The 15,930-nt window shown below is 42.8% G+C and overlaps 1 protein-coding gene across 7 annotated transcripts in view; it reads right to left on the bottom strand.

The window, feature by feature from the left end:
* RGS6 (regulator of G protein signaling 6) overlaps nt 1-15,930 on the bottom strand; it is a 249,500-nt gene that overhangs the window by 95,606 nt on the left and 137,964 nt on the right. For 6 of the 7 annotated variants that reach the window (XM_064713750.1, XM_064713752.1, XM_064713751.1 and 3 more), the window contains one exon: nt 8,396-8,495. In XM_064713750.1, the coding sequence (XP_064569820.1) occupies nt 8,396-8,495 (100 nt within the window). Of the gene's footprint in view, nt 1-8,395; nt 8,496-15,930 lie in introns of those variants that run through there. The other variant, XM_064713760.1, reaches the window with a different exon arrangement.

Here is a 15,930-nt window from a genome sequence, read left to right as displayed (position 1 = left end):
TCATATATTGCTGCATTTACACTACCTCAAAGTAAAACTGGCCTGTCAAAGGGTCAGAGCCCCACATCCTCCTCAGGGGTGATGTGGCTTCTAAGGCACAGCAGGAGCAAAGCTGCTCTGCTGTGAATCTGATGCTTTGCAGCCCACAGGAGTTCTGGTGGAAGGGCAGAAACAAAGCAAGAGGTGTGAAAAACAAAACCATGTTGGTAGATCCTTCCCCACACAACTCCCAGATTGCTATGAAGACAGGAGAAGCAAAGTACTGCAGCTTGAGTGCAGCCTGCTCAGCACTCCCATCCAAAAAACAAAAGCCACACAGTTCTTATAATTAATCTCTGCTCTTTTGCTGTGTCATTCAGATCTAGAAACAACCTTCTGTAATAAAGCTGTGCTTTTGAAGATGAGATGAATGCAGAAAAACATTAATCATTCATCCCTATGTATTTCTACAGGCATTGAAATATTGTTGACTTTTCTTTTTAATGCTTTATTCATTAGCCACAATATTCCATCAGCTAAATGCTGTGTTTCAGAATAAAACTACAGTCAGCAACAAGATCCTTCTTAATATCTAATATTTTTTTGTTATTGTAGCTGAATTACCAATTCATCTAAACACTGGAATTCAACAGGTAGTTTGTCATGCAATCTGTCTCTACTCCAGCTTTTAGTCTCAACTGAAAGACTGAAAAGTCCTTCAGCAAAAGGCAAATTTTGGTAGAGAAAAAATACTAGGCAATTTTTTAATAGATTTGCTTTGTTCCAGGCTCATAGCTCTCATTTGTTGCTTTCCAGTCCAGCGATTTTTATAATCATGTTCATAAATAAGAAAAATTGTAATTTTGTGGTCTAATTTTTGCCTACATGACTGGAAGGTTGTCTTGGGTTTACTTTTCTTTCTGACATAATCTCTGATATCCAAAAAAAGCAGAAAGATAAAGCTGGATCATTTGGTGACTTGGGTAATTTTTCATTGTCATTTCCTTGGCCACAGAAATATCCATGCAGCATAATTATTTAAGTCTCAGATTTATCACAGCTTCACTTGACAGGTGCAGAGGTTCAAATACAGCAAGGACAAGCAGGACCAGGAAGGACATTCACAATTCTAATATATGGAAGTTAAATTTCTCATAATATTCTGGGCTTTAGCACTTAAGAAACCTTTTTATTGACTGAAATAATACTAAAGCCTCAGGATGGGTTTTCTAAGTGTTTCAGTGGCCTAAGCCAAATTTTAATGCACATCCTGCTGTGATGTGCACTTCCTCCAATATGTTTCATCCCAGGTGCAACTACTTTCAAGTGCTGTCATATGAAACAACATAGTTATGAAGAGTGTCCAATTTTGGTAATTTTAAGTGATGGTTAATTTTATTTATTCATTTCTGATTTATTCCACAGTGCATGCACACTTTTTATGGGCTATATAAGCTTCATGTGATGTACAAGCATGCTTTTTTGGAGATGAGCAGTCCTGAAGAGGATGAAGAATTATGAATGACACACACGAAACAGCCAGCTATGAAAACCATCCTTCTCCTCCAAGCCCAGAGTAGCTGTCAAGTCACACATACCCCAATATTTGGGCTGGGTTTATGCCGCACAGCACAGAAGGACCGCTGCTATGGAACGAGCAGGACACAAAATGCACCACATGCACTCCCCCTGAGCTGGGACAGCACAACACACACAGAGGACTTGTGAGGAAGGTGAGCAGCTGCATGATGTGAACTGAACAGCAGCTTGGCTGCAGCAGAGGGCACTGATACACAAACACCAGCAGTCCTCACTCTGCACAGCACCTACAAATGCAGAAACCTCTCCTTGGTTATTTCTAGCATACAACACTTAACCACTCTTGGGCTTATTCTTAACAAAACTTGCACACTATTTACATGCATTTAGGTGTACATATGTGCAGATGCACAGAGAGATATATTGCATATCCATTGTTTCAAATGTTAATTCTGATTGCTTTCTCTTATTTCTTTGATGACCACATCCTATTTGATTAATGTGCTATCCCCCTTGTCCTCGGAAATCAAATCCTTTAAGCTTTTGCTACACAAGGTATTGTTTTGCATCTTTACAACAGGCACAAAATTGCTACACTTCAGGAAGCTGATTTTCATCTTCTCTTCCTTCATCCTTCTCACCATTTGAAAGGTAGGAAGCTGGATGCAGTTAAGGAGAAAAAGGAAGGGAGGAGGGAGCTGAGGATGAACACAGCATAAGAGTCTGACTCCTTAACTGGGTTAATTTGTCTCCTGGCATGCTAGTAGAGAGCTTAAGAGAAAGCTACAGGAAAAAAAGTAATTGCAAGACATGCACTACTCATGTAATTGCTGACATGTCTAATGCTGTGTGATTGAGGGCAGCTTTGAAATACTAGACTTCTTATTGAGGGATGGAGGGATTACATTTCCACTGGGTGCAATTTGAAGAGATGCATAAAAGAAGGAAATGTAAGTTGTTATGAAGAAGCCTAGTCTTCACTTGAATTAGTTTAAATGCATCTTGCTCAGAACAATTGATTTTTTTATGAGAAATAAATGGATTTGTATGCCCAACCAACTTATATTTGGCAAGCCAGTTTCCACCAAGCAATTGCTAAACTGTTGAATTTACTGTGCAGCATCTGCTCTTTAGAAATGTGGAAAACCATCAATAACTATAAAGTATGTACATATAAACATATGTCAATTTTTAACCCATGAGCATGTTCTTTATATCCTTCACAAATCTATAAACACCCAGTATTAGTTTGGATATTGATTTAAATTTTGGAAATTTTTTTTTGTTTGTCTGTTAGTGGCCTTTTTTTGCTTGTTTTAACTAAATAGACTAATTCCTGCTGAGAAGAAGATTGAACTTGGTTTAGATTTGGGACTATCTACATCTATTAACTGAAACAGAGTCAGTACCACTTTTCAAGTGTCCTATTTTTCAAAGCAGAACTACAGAGGAAAGACAGAAAATATCTAGAACAAAATTACCCAAATGCTGAGGGAAATCTGTATCAGACTCAGTCCTGTAGTGAAAGCCCTGTGTTAAGGTGATGCAAGCAGCTGGACAGACAGCCTAGGGAAGCCAAATCTATTGGTAGGCAACTCATGGAGGCTCTGGTCCCAATGACCATAGTTTCCATAAGGCACCAAGGCAAGTTCTATCCCTGAAAAGAAGGATTAAGAAAGCAAATGTTCTGGCCAAGCACTCAGGCTTGCAGTCTGCTCTCCAGGCCCTGCTAGGTGATGGATGTTGACTCTTACCACCATTGCCAGTCCTAAGCCTGTTCCCCATGCCACAACAACCTTTTTTTTTTTTTGGCACAGTTCACCTGAACAGGGGCCTTTCAAACTCTGGACACGAAGAACTTATTTCTCCCTTGGGCCTGTGACTGCTATATCTGGATGAGAGATGTGCTTGACCTCCTCTGAAGGGAAAAGGCAACAAACACCCTCAGACTGGCCCCAAGGGAGCCAATTTCTCAATGGGTGTATAAAGTTCTCCAGCATAACTTGACTGGTTTGAACTACATCATCAGGGAACATTTTCAATAATAAAGTCTCTCTTTCACAACACCGTGGGATTTCCACACTCCAGCCAAATGCATTTTCTTTGAGTAAGTGACATTCTGATGTGTTCTGGGACAACTCCATGGGCACTTGCCAAGACACATGCTGGCTTCTTCAGACAGAGACACACAGCAGTTTAAACTTGGTTTAGCTCATGAGTCTCTAGTAGCGACAGGCCATCTGGCACATTTCAGTGAAACTGGCACTTTCTGCTGAGAGAGGTCCAGGGCTTATGTAAGACAGACATGGCAGGACAGGAGTGAAGTGCACTGGCAGGGCTGTGTGCTCTAAGCTTGCATGGCAGCACTCAATCCACGCCAGGACATCTCATCAATCCTCCCACAGCGATGGAGGCAGCGCTGGGAGCAGAGCAGGAGGACAAGTGAGTGCCGGTGAGGCTCAGGAGCAGTGCAGGAGCAAGGGACCGGCCATGGGACTGCTGCTGGGACGAGGTATCATTCCAAATGGAGCTGTGGGGACAGCCATGCTTCAAGTGAAGGGGTATGGATCAGAATGAAGCTGTATCAAAACCTCCTGGGAGGAGGGCAGACTAGTGCAAAGGTTTTAGACTGCATGTCTCCCTTGGATTATGGTAGCAAAGACGCTGATACACAGGATTGGGAATGTGCAGCAAACTGGGAAGTGTGAAGGAGGCTTTTTGTACTGGAAAGCTCTGCTGTTGCAGCACTGACTTCCTTCTGACTTGTTTTGGCAATGTTGTACAAGACCAAGTCTGAAGCAGTGGGAGAAAAAAGTATATGTGTTTCGTCCTCCTGCCAAAAATGAGGTAACTTTTAAGATGCAATTATATGAAAATCGAAAAGAAGATCAGAAAGCCAGTTTTGTTGCTGGTTAGAATAATGAGATGTTCCTACAACAGTCTGATAACTGTGAAAACAGAATTAACAATTCATCTACAGAAACAAAAGCTTTACTGAGAAAATCTTTTCTCACTAGAAGAGAAATGTGCAACTCCATTTATTGCAGCAGCTGCCATTATGTGCACTGGCTGACAACCCATTCTGGGCACGGATCACAGCACTACTCAAAATTTGCCCTCAGGCATTTTTTTCTATATTCCATACTCTGAACTGAACATTGGACAATGTCTGACACATGCACACAGGAGCCACACAGACTGGTCCCATCCTACTTTCATTCTCTGTGGCTTGCCTATAAAAGTGAAGACCTAACCAAGAAGATAATGGTGTGAAATGTACTCCTTTGACCTACTGCAAGCCAAAGACTGGGAAGGGGAGAGGAAAATCTACTTCCAGAGCAGACTGAAATGTGTCTTTGGCACAGCATACCTCCACAAACTCATCATACATTCAAAAAAAGCTTTTTCATCCTTTTTTCCAGATTTCTGTTGTCAAGAGAGGACCATTATTGATAACTCCCTGAGGCTTTTTCTCCTTCTGTTACCCAGTTCCTCATTCACACCTAAGGCATCAGGACAGATGAAAGCAAAACAGAGGAGTAGTTCTCTCCCTGGTATTCAAACCTTAAATCAAACACCCACTTTGCTGTACTATAAACAGAGCTGCCTGTTTGGAGCACCGAGGCACTTCTGTAATATTTCTTTTCCTTTAAGATTTTATATTTCTCCTGTGAGAAGCAATTACAATAGAAGTGTCAAGCAAAAATAAATCCCTGTTAATCACAGTCACTGTGAGCCTGCCAAGTAAATCACGTCTCAGCGTTGCTGTTCCATTTTTCAGGTAGAAATAAAGTGTGTGAGAATGCCATGGTCTACAATCGAGCTCTTCCCAAGGGGAAGAACAAAGTTTTTGAAAATACAAGTTCTTCTCCTGTGTTCATTACATTGTGTGGAATTAGACAAGCACTAAAACTGAGTATCCACTGACCGTAAGAGTAATTCAGGTTGGAAGGATTCTCTGAAAGTTGTCTCGTCCGACCCTCACACAAAGCAAGGCCAAATGAGCAGTTAGGTCAGACTGCTCAGTTCAGCTGGGCCCAGGGGTTTCTGAACAGCTGCAAAACACTGGTTCCACAGCTCCTCTGGGACACTGGGCCCATGCTCACCTGCTCTGACCATAAACAACTTTCTTCCTATATGTAAATCTAGTTGGGATTTCTTTCCCTGCAACTTGTGCAGATTGTCTTTGGTACTTTCAACATGCACTCCTGAGAAAGGATCTGACCCTGTCTTTGTAGCCTCTCATCCCCTTCTGCTTTTCCTTCCCCAGACTGAACAAACCCAGTGCCCTCAGCTTCCATTCAAATGTAGGTGCTCCTGCCTCTTCACCTATCCATTACAGTCAATCACTGATAGCATACATACTTTGCTTTTGGTTTTGGTCTACAAATAGGCAGGTCTATGCATCTGAAAGGAAAAATAACAAATGGAGAAAACTTGGGCTCTCCACTGGCCTGTTATTTTCCCATACTTTCAAATTCAGAGGCTTCATAAACTGTCCATGGGAGCTGCCTTCAAATCATCTGAAGGGAATGGTACCAAGCTTGTTCCCCTTGAAATATAAGAATTTCTATGGGCTTTGGAGAGAGGTTTTCTTTTGTTATTTTATCTTGATCTTTTCACAATTCTCTGTGTTGTGAAAACCAGCCATTTCAAGACGATGCAATTGCGGTTGCTGTTCCAGAACTGGGAGCAGTTTCCATCATGCCAGAGAACTGCTGACCATGGTTTAAAAATCCTGTGAGGTCTTTGAGCAACAAGCAGTGGCTTGGTGATTAGATTGATTACCTTTTTAAAGCTATGAATTTTAACCAGAATATCAGAAACCTCTTTTAGCTGAGTCAATCTTAAGACATCCAGTCTGTGTACTGCAGACTTGAGCTTATGGGAGTGAGTTCTCAAATCAAATAAATGGTTATTTTCTCCAGGAACCTTCAGGAGCACTACTACTGAGTCAGTGAAAACAGGTACCAGAAACCCAAGTACAAATCCTCCATACAGTTTACATCACCCTGAATAAACTCATCATCTATCAATGGCAGAGGTCTTCGTTGCTGTCGTGGTTTGACCAGGAAGGAGTGGGAATTCTGGGAAGCTGTGGTCAAACCAATGAAGGTTTTGGGTTTGAGGCTGGCACCCGGTGTAGCCAGTGGGGTTTGGACACACCTCCGAGAATACACAGGGGTTAAAAGCAGGGCACTGCCCTTGGCACTCCCTCTTTTGGACATCGTCGGCGAAGAGGTCAGATCTCTTCCCCCGCCCAGCCCGCTGCTGCTGGGCGGGGGGAGGGGCGGCCATGCGGTAGGCCCGGGGCCTGGACAGAGATGGGGTTGAGGGGGCTTCGGGGGGCTTCGAGGATGGAAGGGTGGAAGATCCCAGAGAGTCAGCCCTCGGGCAGCCAGCCCCCCCCAGGAGAGCAGCCAGCCAGAAGGAGAAGGGGGGAGGGAGAGTGCCCGGCCGGAGCGGCAGCGTGTGGGCAGCGTGCGTGGGAGTCGCTCCGGGACCGACAGAGACTGAAAACTTTTAACCCTTTCTTGCATGATTGGGGCCTTGCAAAAATGCTAATCCTCCTCGAAGCTGAATAAGAAGGGAGATGAGAGATGAGATGAGACAAGGACCTGGCCCGAAGAATGTGGAGATGATTGGATGGGGAGAGATGATTTGGAGTGGCCTTTTGGCTGGACTTTTCTCGTGGCTATGGACTCAGTTGTTCCTGTGACGCAGACTGCATTTAGGGGGAGGCAGTGCCTCAAAACCAGGAAGGTTCTTCGTGAGGACCCCCCGGCCCCAGGGGGTTGGAAAAATATGGGGGGGACAGATGTCCCAAAAGCAGAGACTGTGCCTTTTTGGAGTGAGACAAGGCATCCTTGAAAGACAACCCTAAAAGCAGCTCTGGCCATGTCTCAGTGGTGAGAGCACTGGGCATGGAAGGACGATGTTACAAGCGGCAAAAGGACTTTTTTTTTCCCGGGCGGTGCCGAAGTGACAGAGAAGCACACGAGGTTTCAGTGTGTTTCCAGGAGAAGCCTATGGAACGAGAAGGACTCCTTTCCTCTTCATGAACTGCAGTTTGAGTATACTAAAGTGTGGGGCCAAGGCTGGGCAGTTGGTGTTTTGAGAGAATGTATCGGATTGGGAAAGTCAGGGAGTGGGGAGGGGGAAAGTTTTTTGTAAGGTTTTCAATTTTTTTTTCTTTTCCTTATAGTCTTTCCCTATTTTCCTGTAGTTTAAGTAATAAAGTGTTCTTTATGTTTAAGTTGGAGCCTGTTTTGCTTATTCCTGGTCACATCTCACAGCAGACACCAGGGTGAGGCATTTTCATGGGGGGCACTGGCTCTGTGCCAGGCTCAAACCATGACAGTTGCATTGGAAGATAGTCTGTCTGGAAATACGTGGAGGGATGGTTTTGTACTCTGACTCCCCGTTTTGCACCCTTCACACTTTTGTACACAGAGCTTTAACAAAGCAGCACACATGCATAAAAGGTATTTCACATTCCTCTACCTGCGATCAAAGCCCAGTAAGAGTATTTGGCTATGAGCAAGGAAACAACTTCAATTTTCTTTCCTGACCTCTTAGCTAAGATTGTCCTACCCCTGTCACAGGGAATAATTCTGGTGATACTTTGATACATAACATTTTTTAATAACTCACCCCCAAAGAAATAGAAATGCTTATTTACTAAAACAGAACTAAGGAATCTTTGTTCAGGTGTAAGGAATCTTACTTCAGCCTGTAACAGAACAACATATAGAAAAATCAAGCAGAGGGGGGCTTTTTTTTCCTCACATCTCTTCTTTTTTGTGGCTTCAGTAAGTTTGTTTAGAGCCAGCAAGTACCAGCTCACATTCTCTTCTCCGCCAATTGCGGCTCTTACCAGTGACCACGCTGGGGATTTTGGACAGAAAGCTCTTGACAGTGCGGATGGGAACTCCACCTGTTTTGTCATCTTGCATTCTTGTAACAATATCTTCAATCTGCCAAAAGAAAGTAAATACTTTGTGGTTTATGCAAAATGGTGACTTTAACACTTATATACCATGAATACTTTGGAGCCCTGCTGGTAGAATGGGTGTCAAATATACCATGTGTATTGCTGCACAAACACATGAGGTAGAGACACTGCTACTTGCCCAAATTTAAACCCTGAGATTAGAAACCATGAGATAACATAGAATAGCTTCGAAGACAATGGTTGGATACTGACAATCCAACTGCAACTGTGATTTTTTGCTGACCAGGAGTGATAGAAAGGTGGTGTTTGCTCCACGGAAGAACTGGACTGCACTTCAACTGGTTTAAGGAGGTTCTCATCCAGTCCACTTTCCCCTCTGCTCCCACATTAATTTGAATCTTCAATACTGTATCCTTGGGAGAGCTTTCTTTTTCCAAAGGGTCCCAGACAGTCACCAACCTTCTATGTCTTCAGAAGGGTCTAAGATGGAACAGCTGCAGGAGAACTTCCCCTGCCTTGTTGGTTTTTTTTTTGGCTAAAATGCTACATGTCCCATGGTCAGCACACAAAATAAATAACCAAAATTAAAACTATTATAGGTAAAAGCTCAGTGGATTTTTAAAGCCAAGCTACCTTTCAGTTCACAGGCACACACATAATTTATCACATAGAGAAAGATACACAATCATCTTCAAAAGCCATGGCAATCAGAGGATCCAATTACTGGGGGAAGGAGCTTAATCCTCCTCCTGCTTACCCTGAAATGGGAAGGGATTTTTGTTCCTTTTAAGGCTACTTGCCATGCATTCACCTGAATGCAATGCTAGGGAGAACAAAAACCTGAACATAAGCACAGTGCAGAAATTCAGTATCTCCAAAAACTCCTTTCAAGTTAATAAGGTCTCAGAAGCCCAACAAAAATAACCCCAAAGCTGTTGTCTCCGTTAGCTCAAGCAGTCAACAGCACAGCCCCACCCTCTGTTGTTGACAGCTGGCTGAGAACAGCCAGACAGGGAGCACAGCCCTGATTTTACCAAAAGATTTCCTCCTTACAGATGCTACAAAACAGAACCACAGCAGAGGGGTTACATGGTGGGAGCATGGTCCCTCTCTCTCCTAAAGACAGCCCAGAGCTCAACATGCTCTCTTCATCTCTGGGAAGCCACTACATTTACATATGCAAGTGAGGTTTTTTTCACAGATTTAACACCTACATTTCAAAACAAGTTTAATTTCAAGCCTTCCCGAGGTGGTAAGACAATTTCCCTGCCAACTTCAGGCACTGAATTTGATCACTGTGTTTTTAACCTCAGGTTACCACTTAACTGAACTGTTCACACCTTGTTTATATATTACTTTTAATTTAACACGTCCTGAACAAATTCTCAGCGGGAATGAAATCACAAAGATGAAAATATCCTGACATTTTCAATATATTACATGAGCTTTGGGTACCTACACAGTTAATTAGTGATAGAATAATGATACTTTCCCTACAAATGAATCACCATGAAAATTAATAGCACTTCTCCCTTTTGCCAGAGCCGTATGCAAAGCTGTTTGCTGATCAAAGCATTGGGCTTTTTTTTCAGTCTAAGGATACCTGGAGAGGTTAACTGCTCTGCTAAAGAGTGGACAAAAAGCATTTCATTTTGTTGAGAGGAGCCTGACAGCATCACTTGTTATTAACCCAGACCTACAAGGCTGCAGCACTCCAAGATCAGACCTAGGGGTGACAGGGCAGCTCAGTAACCCGCAAAGCATGGACACAACATCTCAGAATGGGTCAGGCCAAGAGGGACCACAGTGTGTCCTCTGGCCCAACCTCCCTGCTCAAGCAGCGCCATCCTACAGCACATGGCACAGGATTACATCCAGAATCTTGAATATCTCCAGTGGGGGAGACTCCACAACCTCTCTGGGCAACCTGTCCCAGTACTCAGTCACCCACACACTAAAAGCACTTTTCTTCATGTTCAGGTGGAACTTTCTGTGCATCAGTTTCTTCCTTTTGCCTCTTATCCTATTGCTTGGCACCACTGAAAAGAACCTGACTCCATTCTGAGTCTTAGAGTTCATCCAGGAAGGTCAGCCAGACTGAACTGCTTCTGCAAGACAATCAAAATCCCTCTGTGTTGCCAACCACATACTTCATCTGTATGTACTTGTAGCTGACATCAGAGAAAGATTTTTCCATGTATATTAGGAGGAAACTGCTCTGAAATGTGCTATGAGTACCCCACATCTCCAGGAACACTTCAGGGCTTCAAGAATCATAAGAATAACATTCGGTAAAACTGTTTTTTCTCTTTTTCTATCTGAATTAAAAGTTCAGAATGAAAAATGAGCTAAAATAATTACCTCCATGCAGGAAATAAACTTTTTACTCTTTGGCTCACTGTAAGCTAAAGGAACCTCAGCATGATTTATGTCATTAACACTACAAGAAACGTTCAATTTCAAACAAAATAAAACTTGAATTATCTTAAAAGAAAGATATATTGTTTTTACCTTAACTATTTCTCATTTCAATCAAACAAGCAGGCATTGGTGTCTCAAATGGGGCTATTAATTTCAGTTTCAGTTACAATTACAAATACTTACTGCATTTTTAAATAAAAAAATAAACAAAGCTACCCTAGAGATAACTCCTTCCCAAAAGGCTCCTTCTTACTCTTGTCCTCTAGCCTGACTACACTAGTGGCACTTATTGCTCTCCTTATTTTAAATTGTTGGATGTTTCTTTTCTCCTTCCCTTTCTACTCAAATGCCACCCCTCTGTTCTCTCCCATCCTCTCATCTGATCCAGACATGAATACACACATCGTCCTCCTACAGCCTGCCCAGAATTTTCAGTCTGCAACCCAAGAGCTCACAGGATTACAAGCCCCTGGTTGTACATACTCTTCCCATTCCAAACCCACTTGTGCTCTACAGCAAATTTCTGCCCTGCTCAAAGAGGACAGCATGGCATACACAAAGAAACATTTGATGATAATTTTTTCCTTTCTTAAAGGATAATGTATACTTATAATCAAGTATTAATTACAATATTAAAAACCTGTATCTAGCAATGTTTCCAGGTTTTGTTCAGTTCTCTACAAAGAGAAGATCTGACCCTTTACACCAACCTTTGTTTTGCACCCACCTAATGCTTGCAGATGTAATATCTGCAAGCCAGATCCACCCAGATCCAAATTCCTGCTGAGCTACGAAAATATTTCACAAAATAAGTGCTACAGTGACAAAGCAGAAAAAAAGTGATCATTAGAGCTTCAAGCATGGGGGAAAGCAGAGGGCACATGAAGTGTGAAGGTCACTTTCATCAAAGCTTTTGAGAGTTACCTAGACACTGGAGTGCTAATGGCTCTCCCTTCAGCTTCTGCATGTCATTAAATGCCCCTTAGGCTTCCTCGGCTGAAGACAGGGAATGAGAGTCCTTGGACAGCTCATTTCATCAGGCTAGGAGGCAGAAAAAGTATAATAAAGCATTCCTCATTCATCTCTCCTAAATGAGCAAGCTTCAGTGAACTAATTTCTGCGCAACAATAGTCATGGTAAGAATGAGCAATGCTTTTTGGTTTTTTCCCTATGCTGGGGGTCACTGCTATTTCAATCTAGTCTGATTTTGTAAAGGGAATTGTTATTCTTCCATCCAAGTGGATTCTGGGTCAGTATCTCCACAAGAAAGGCAGAGAAATTCACGTATCTGCTGTCACTGTTAGCTACCCACTGTAATGTACGCCTAACAAACTAGATCTGCTTTTCCTCCTGACTGCTTGCTGACAAGTCTTCACCCTACTTTTATGCAGAATGTTTTTATTTCTCATTATCCCACTCTCAATGTATTGAAAAGGGCTTCTGGCTTCAGGACCACATTAGTGGAGACATAAACTACTGCAGGTAGTTTATAAGAGGTTACCAGCGTATCCTGTTACATAGAATGTGATGAGAATTTAATGCATATATTGCTGGTACTCATTAGACCTTCTTTTCCACCATCAGCACTTTTGCTGTCCTAAGGGGGCTGAGGGCACAAAGCAGAAGACCTTGAATTTCTGTCAGAGCCAAGATGTCTATCATTGGAAGATAAGAAGTCCTTTTTCTGAGGCAGGACAGAAAAAAAGACTACATTTGTTCATGCATTAGAATAACTAAGTCATAATACAACAACAACTGTAACAACTACAGCCTGGCAACCTTGGGTCAGTGTCACCCAACATCTCATTACCATTTTAAGAGGGAAAACAACTCTCAACTTTGCAGTAGCTTTTCTTTCTCCCAGCACCAAGGTAAAGCAGGCGTCCCTTCTGCTGGAAGTTAGCACACACAGCCTTGCTGAGCCCTGGTCAAGGTTGGCCTTGAAGGTGACACACTGAGGGAAGGTCAAGTTACACACGGAGAAGAAAAGCTGCCAGTTCCCACCTCCTGCAGCCCTACACCCAGACACCACCAGTTCCACTAATGGAACTCCCTGGCTCAACTCAGTTGTGGCTGTGACACATAATGATGTCAGAGGCCCTCATGGTCCCATTTTTCATTTTATTTTGTGAGTTAGTGAGGAAAACAGTGCCCTTTTCATATTCTAGCATCTGAGTTAGATGTACATATTCCCTCAGACTCTGCAGGAAAGCTCCTGCTGCCTATTTCTGAATATTTCAGTATGTACCAGGTGCCTGTCTGATTACTCACAGCAGCTACCCTACCCCTGGGGCCTCCTGTCACCAGCTAACCTGTGGCTGGAAAGTCTCCAGGCATCACTCATCAATGCCAACATTAAATGCATAGGGTCAGAGAGAGCACTGTGCAGTTGCAAAGATCCTCTCTGGCCTGGCCAGTGACAACTCTCATGCGTACTGGGGGAGCTGGATGCTACACGGGCAAAAGATCAGTCTGCTAGTAGCTAGCATGATGGCAATGATTACAAGCACATTTGATCTTTTCACTGAAATACAAGTTTAAAAGAGCCTGTTTCTCACAGTGCCAGCTCTTACTCCCAAAAGTGCCTCTGACACTACTGATGTGCCTGTGCATTCTGCACCTGCTGACTCCTGCCACACAGCCCACGCATGCACAGACAAGGAAAGTTAATTTGACAAGATGCCTGAAGCCAACTTGCTTCACTGGTCCAGACAATTTCACTCTGCTCAAAAAAAGAGAAGAAAAGCCTGAAAAATAAGGGCTATACAGCTCCCTTTGGCACCCTCAAGGGAGAAAGAACAACCTTGCCTCTGAGACAACGCTGGAAAGCGGCAGAGCAGCACTGATGGAGAATTGTGGTGTGGCCTTCAGCAATCAGCATCATCTGCTTCTGTCCAAGTCTCCTCTCCTGCGTAACAGAGATAATACTGAACTACACAGGGGTGCTGAGACTTAATTCAAAGCTGTCCAAGGCTTGGGATGCCTCGAATAGCAGATGCCACACAACTACGAAAGGCATGCTCCCCATCTCTGACAACCTTCCACAGTCCCAGGAAAACCAAATTACAGCAGAGCACAGATGTGTCAGCTGACAAGGACATTTGGCTGCTTCCCACCTGAGCAATGTCCAGTGACAGCTGAAGTCAGGCCACTTGTGGAACTTGTGCTGTTCCTGATGGAGTTCTCCCTGCTTTTTAAATTTCAGATAAAGGCAGAGTATACTACATATCTCCCTTAATTTTGAGTGTGTTTCAGGAAGTGTTAACTGTGATCTTCAGATGTTTATTGGATGGTGAAACAGAGCTAATAATGTCACCTTGAAAACAGTAACATGCCTTAGCATTTATATATCTCTACTGGCGATGGGAAGATACCAGTGAAGAACAACCACCAAGGCATTTGTCATGATTAATTGTATGCTGCTGCTAATCCAGCTAGAGCTTCACAAAAGTGAGCATCTACTCACAAGTCATCACATGGAGGGACAGGTTTCACCATGCCAATTGGATTATACAAAACAATCCCTAGGGAAAAACTGTGACACTTACTCAGCTGCAGAGGTGCAGCATCAGAGTCTGGAAAGCACCAGGCAGCAGTTTTTTGATCAGACTGTGCCTCCCCTAACACAGCCTACAGTGTCAGCTCTGCACAGCACCCCCAGCTCAGGCCTAGGCTGTGTTACAAGAAAACATAGTCATGGAAAATGAGAGCTGGAGCTATTCCCCTCAGGCACTATATGCACAGTTTGAAAACAGGGTTTAATATTCAGCAGGAAAAAAAAGCATAGCAAATTAATTCAGCAAACAGAGATTCTCCAAATGAGCTGAACTAATGCAATTTTCTCCCTCCCCAAAAATCAAGCTTTTAGCCCATCAGTGTCAACAGTGAGAAGCAAAAGACATCAATGTGTCAGTGTTATGCAAACTCAATTTTTTATTAAAAACATTTTGACAGACAACTCCCGATGAGCTCAATTTCTACATGAGCTATAATTGCTTAAAAGAGGAAGCTATTTTGGCATGTTAGAAAGCTGTGTAAAAATAAAAAACTCTTGCTTATTGATTGTGCTACTGTAATTACACTTGTACATGCTTGGGCCTCTCTTCCACTATGCATCATAACAGATATGTCTTGTGAACAGCGCTGCATTTTTTCCCCATGCTTTCTACATTTATGGCAAAGATGCCCCATATATGCACATAATCAGCTTTAGAGATCTTACACCATTTAAAGAACAACTGCTCTAATTAGAAACCTTCAATGGGTAGCTCCAAAATAGACCAAATATTTACATTGGTAAATATTTACTTTGCTCCATAAGCAGAAGTGTTAAGCTTTTTAAAATAGTAGGAAAGTATCATAAATATCCAATGAAAAGACAATATGAATTTTAAATAAAACCCCAGTAGAAACCAAGTGGCCATACAATTGTGACAGAGGTGTGAAGCAAGTCACATTTTAAAAAAATTACCACCTCTGCCACACAGTATTTATTGAATAGATGTGGCTTTTGTGTAACTTAAGGAACTATGCAAATCTATGCACAGAAAAACACATAAATGCAAAGATTATTTCAGCCAGGAAACTTGTAGGATGGAATGATCTACACACTGTTTTTCAGTGTGCCATCTGAAGTGGTGAAGGAATCACCACTTTGGGGGAAAAAAGGAAGAAGTTAGTCCCTGTGTCCTTTAAACAGTGCTGCTAAGGGAAGGCACTGGTGCTGGCACCATTTGGGCTGTGTGTATCTGCCAGCTACAGAACAGAACCTGCCAGACCATTTCTCACAGGTCACCAGTCGCCTGGTACTAACTGCATCTGACCACACCACCCTCAGCAAGATCTGAATGCATAAACCTGAAGTGCTCTGCAATCACTATCTGCAGAAAGAAGACTGAATCAAAAGAAAGCAGTAGCATGGGTTGAAATATGAAGAAGTGAAGTTATAACAAGAAATCTAGAGCTGCACTTCTGGAAACATATGCACCATAGCCCCCATACAACAAGAGGTGTTTGGGGGAGCATGGGAGTAGATG

The sequence above is a fragment of the Zonotrichia leucophrys genome, chromosome 5 (genome assembly GCF_028769735.1).
Source record: "Zonotrichia leucophrys gambelii isolate GWCS_2022_RI chromosome 5, RI_Zleu_2.0, whole genome shotgun sequence".
NCBI lineage: Eukaryota > Metazoa > Chordata > Aves > Passeriformes > Passerellidae > Zonotrichia > Zonotrichia leucophrys.
The sequence above is the reverse complement of the archived record's forward strand: the minus strand, read 5'-3'. Positions and strand labels throughout refer to the sequence as shown.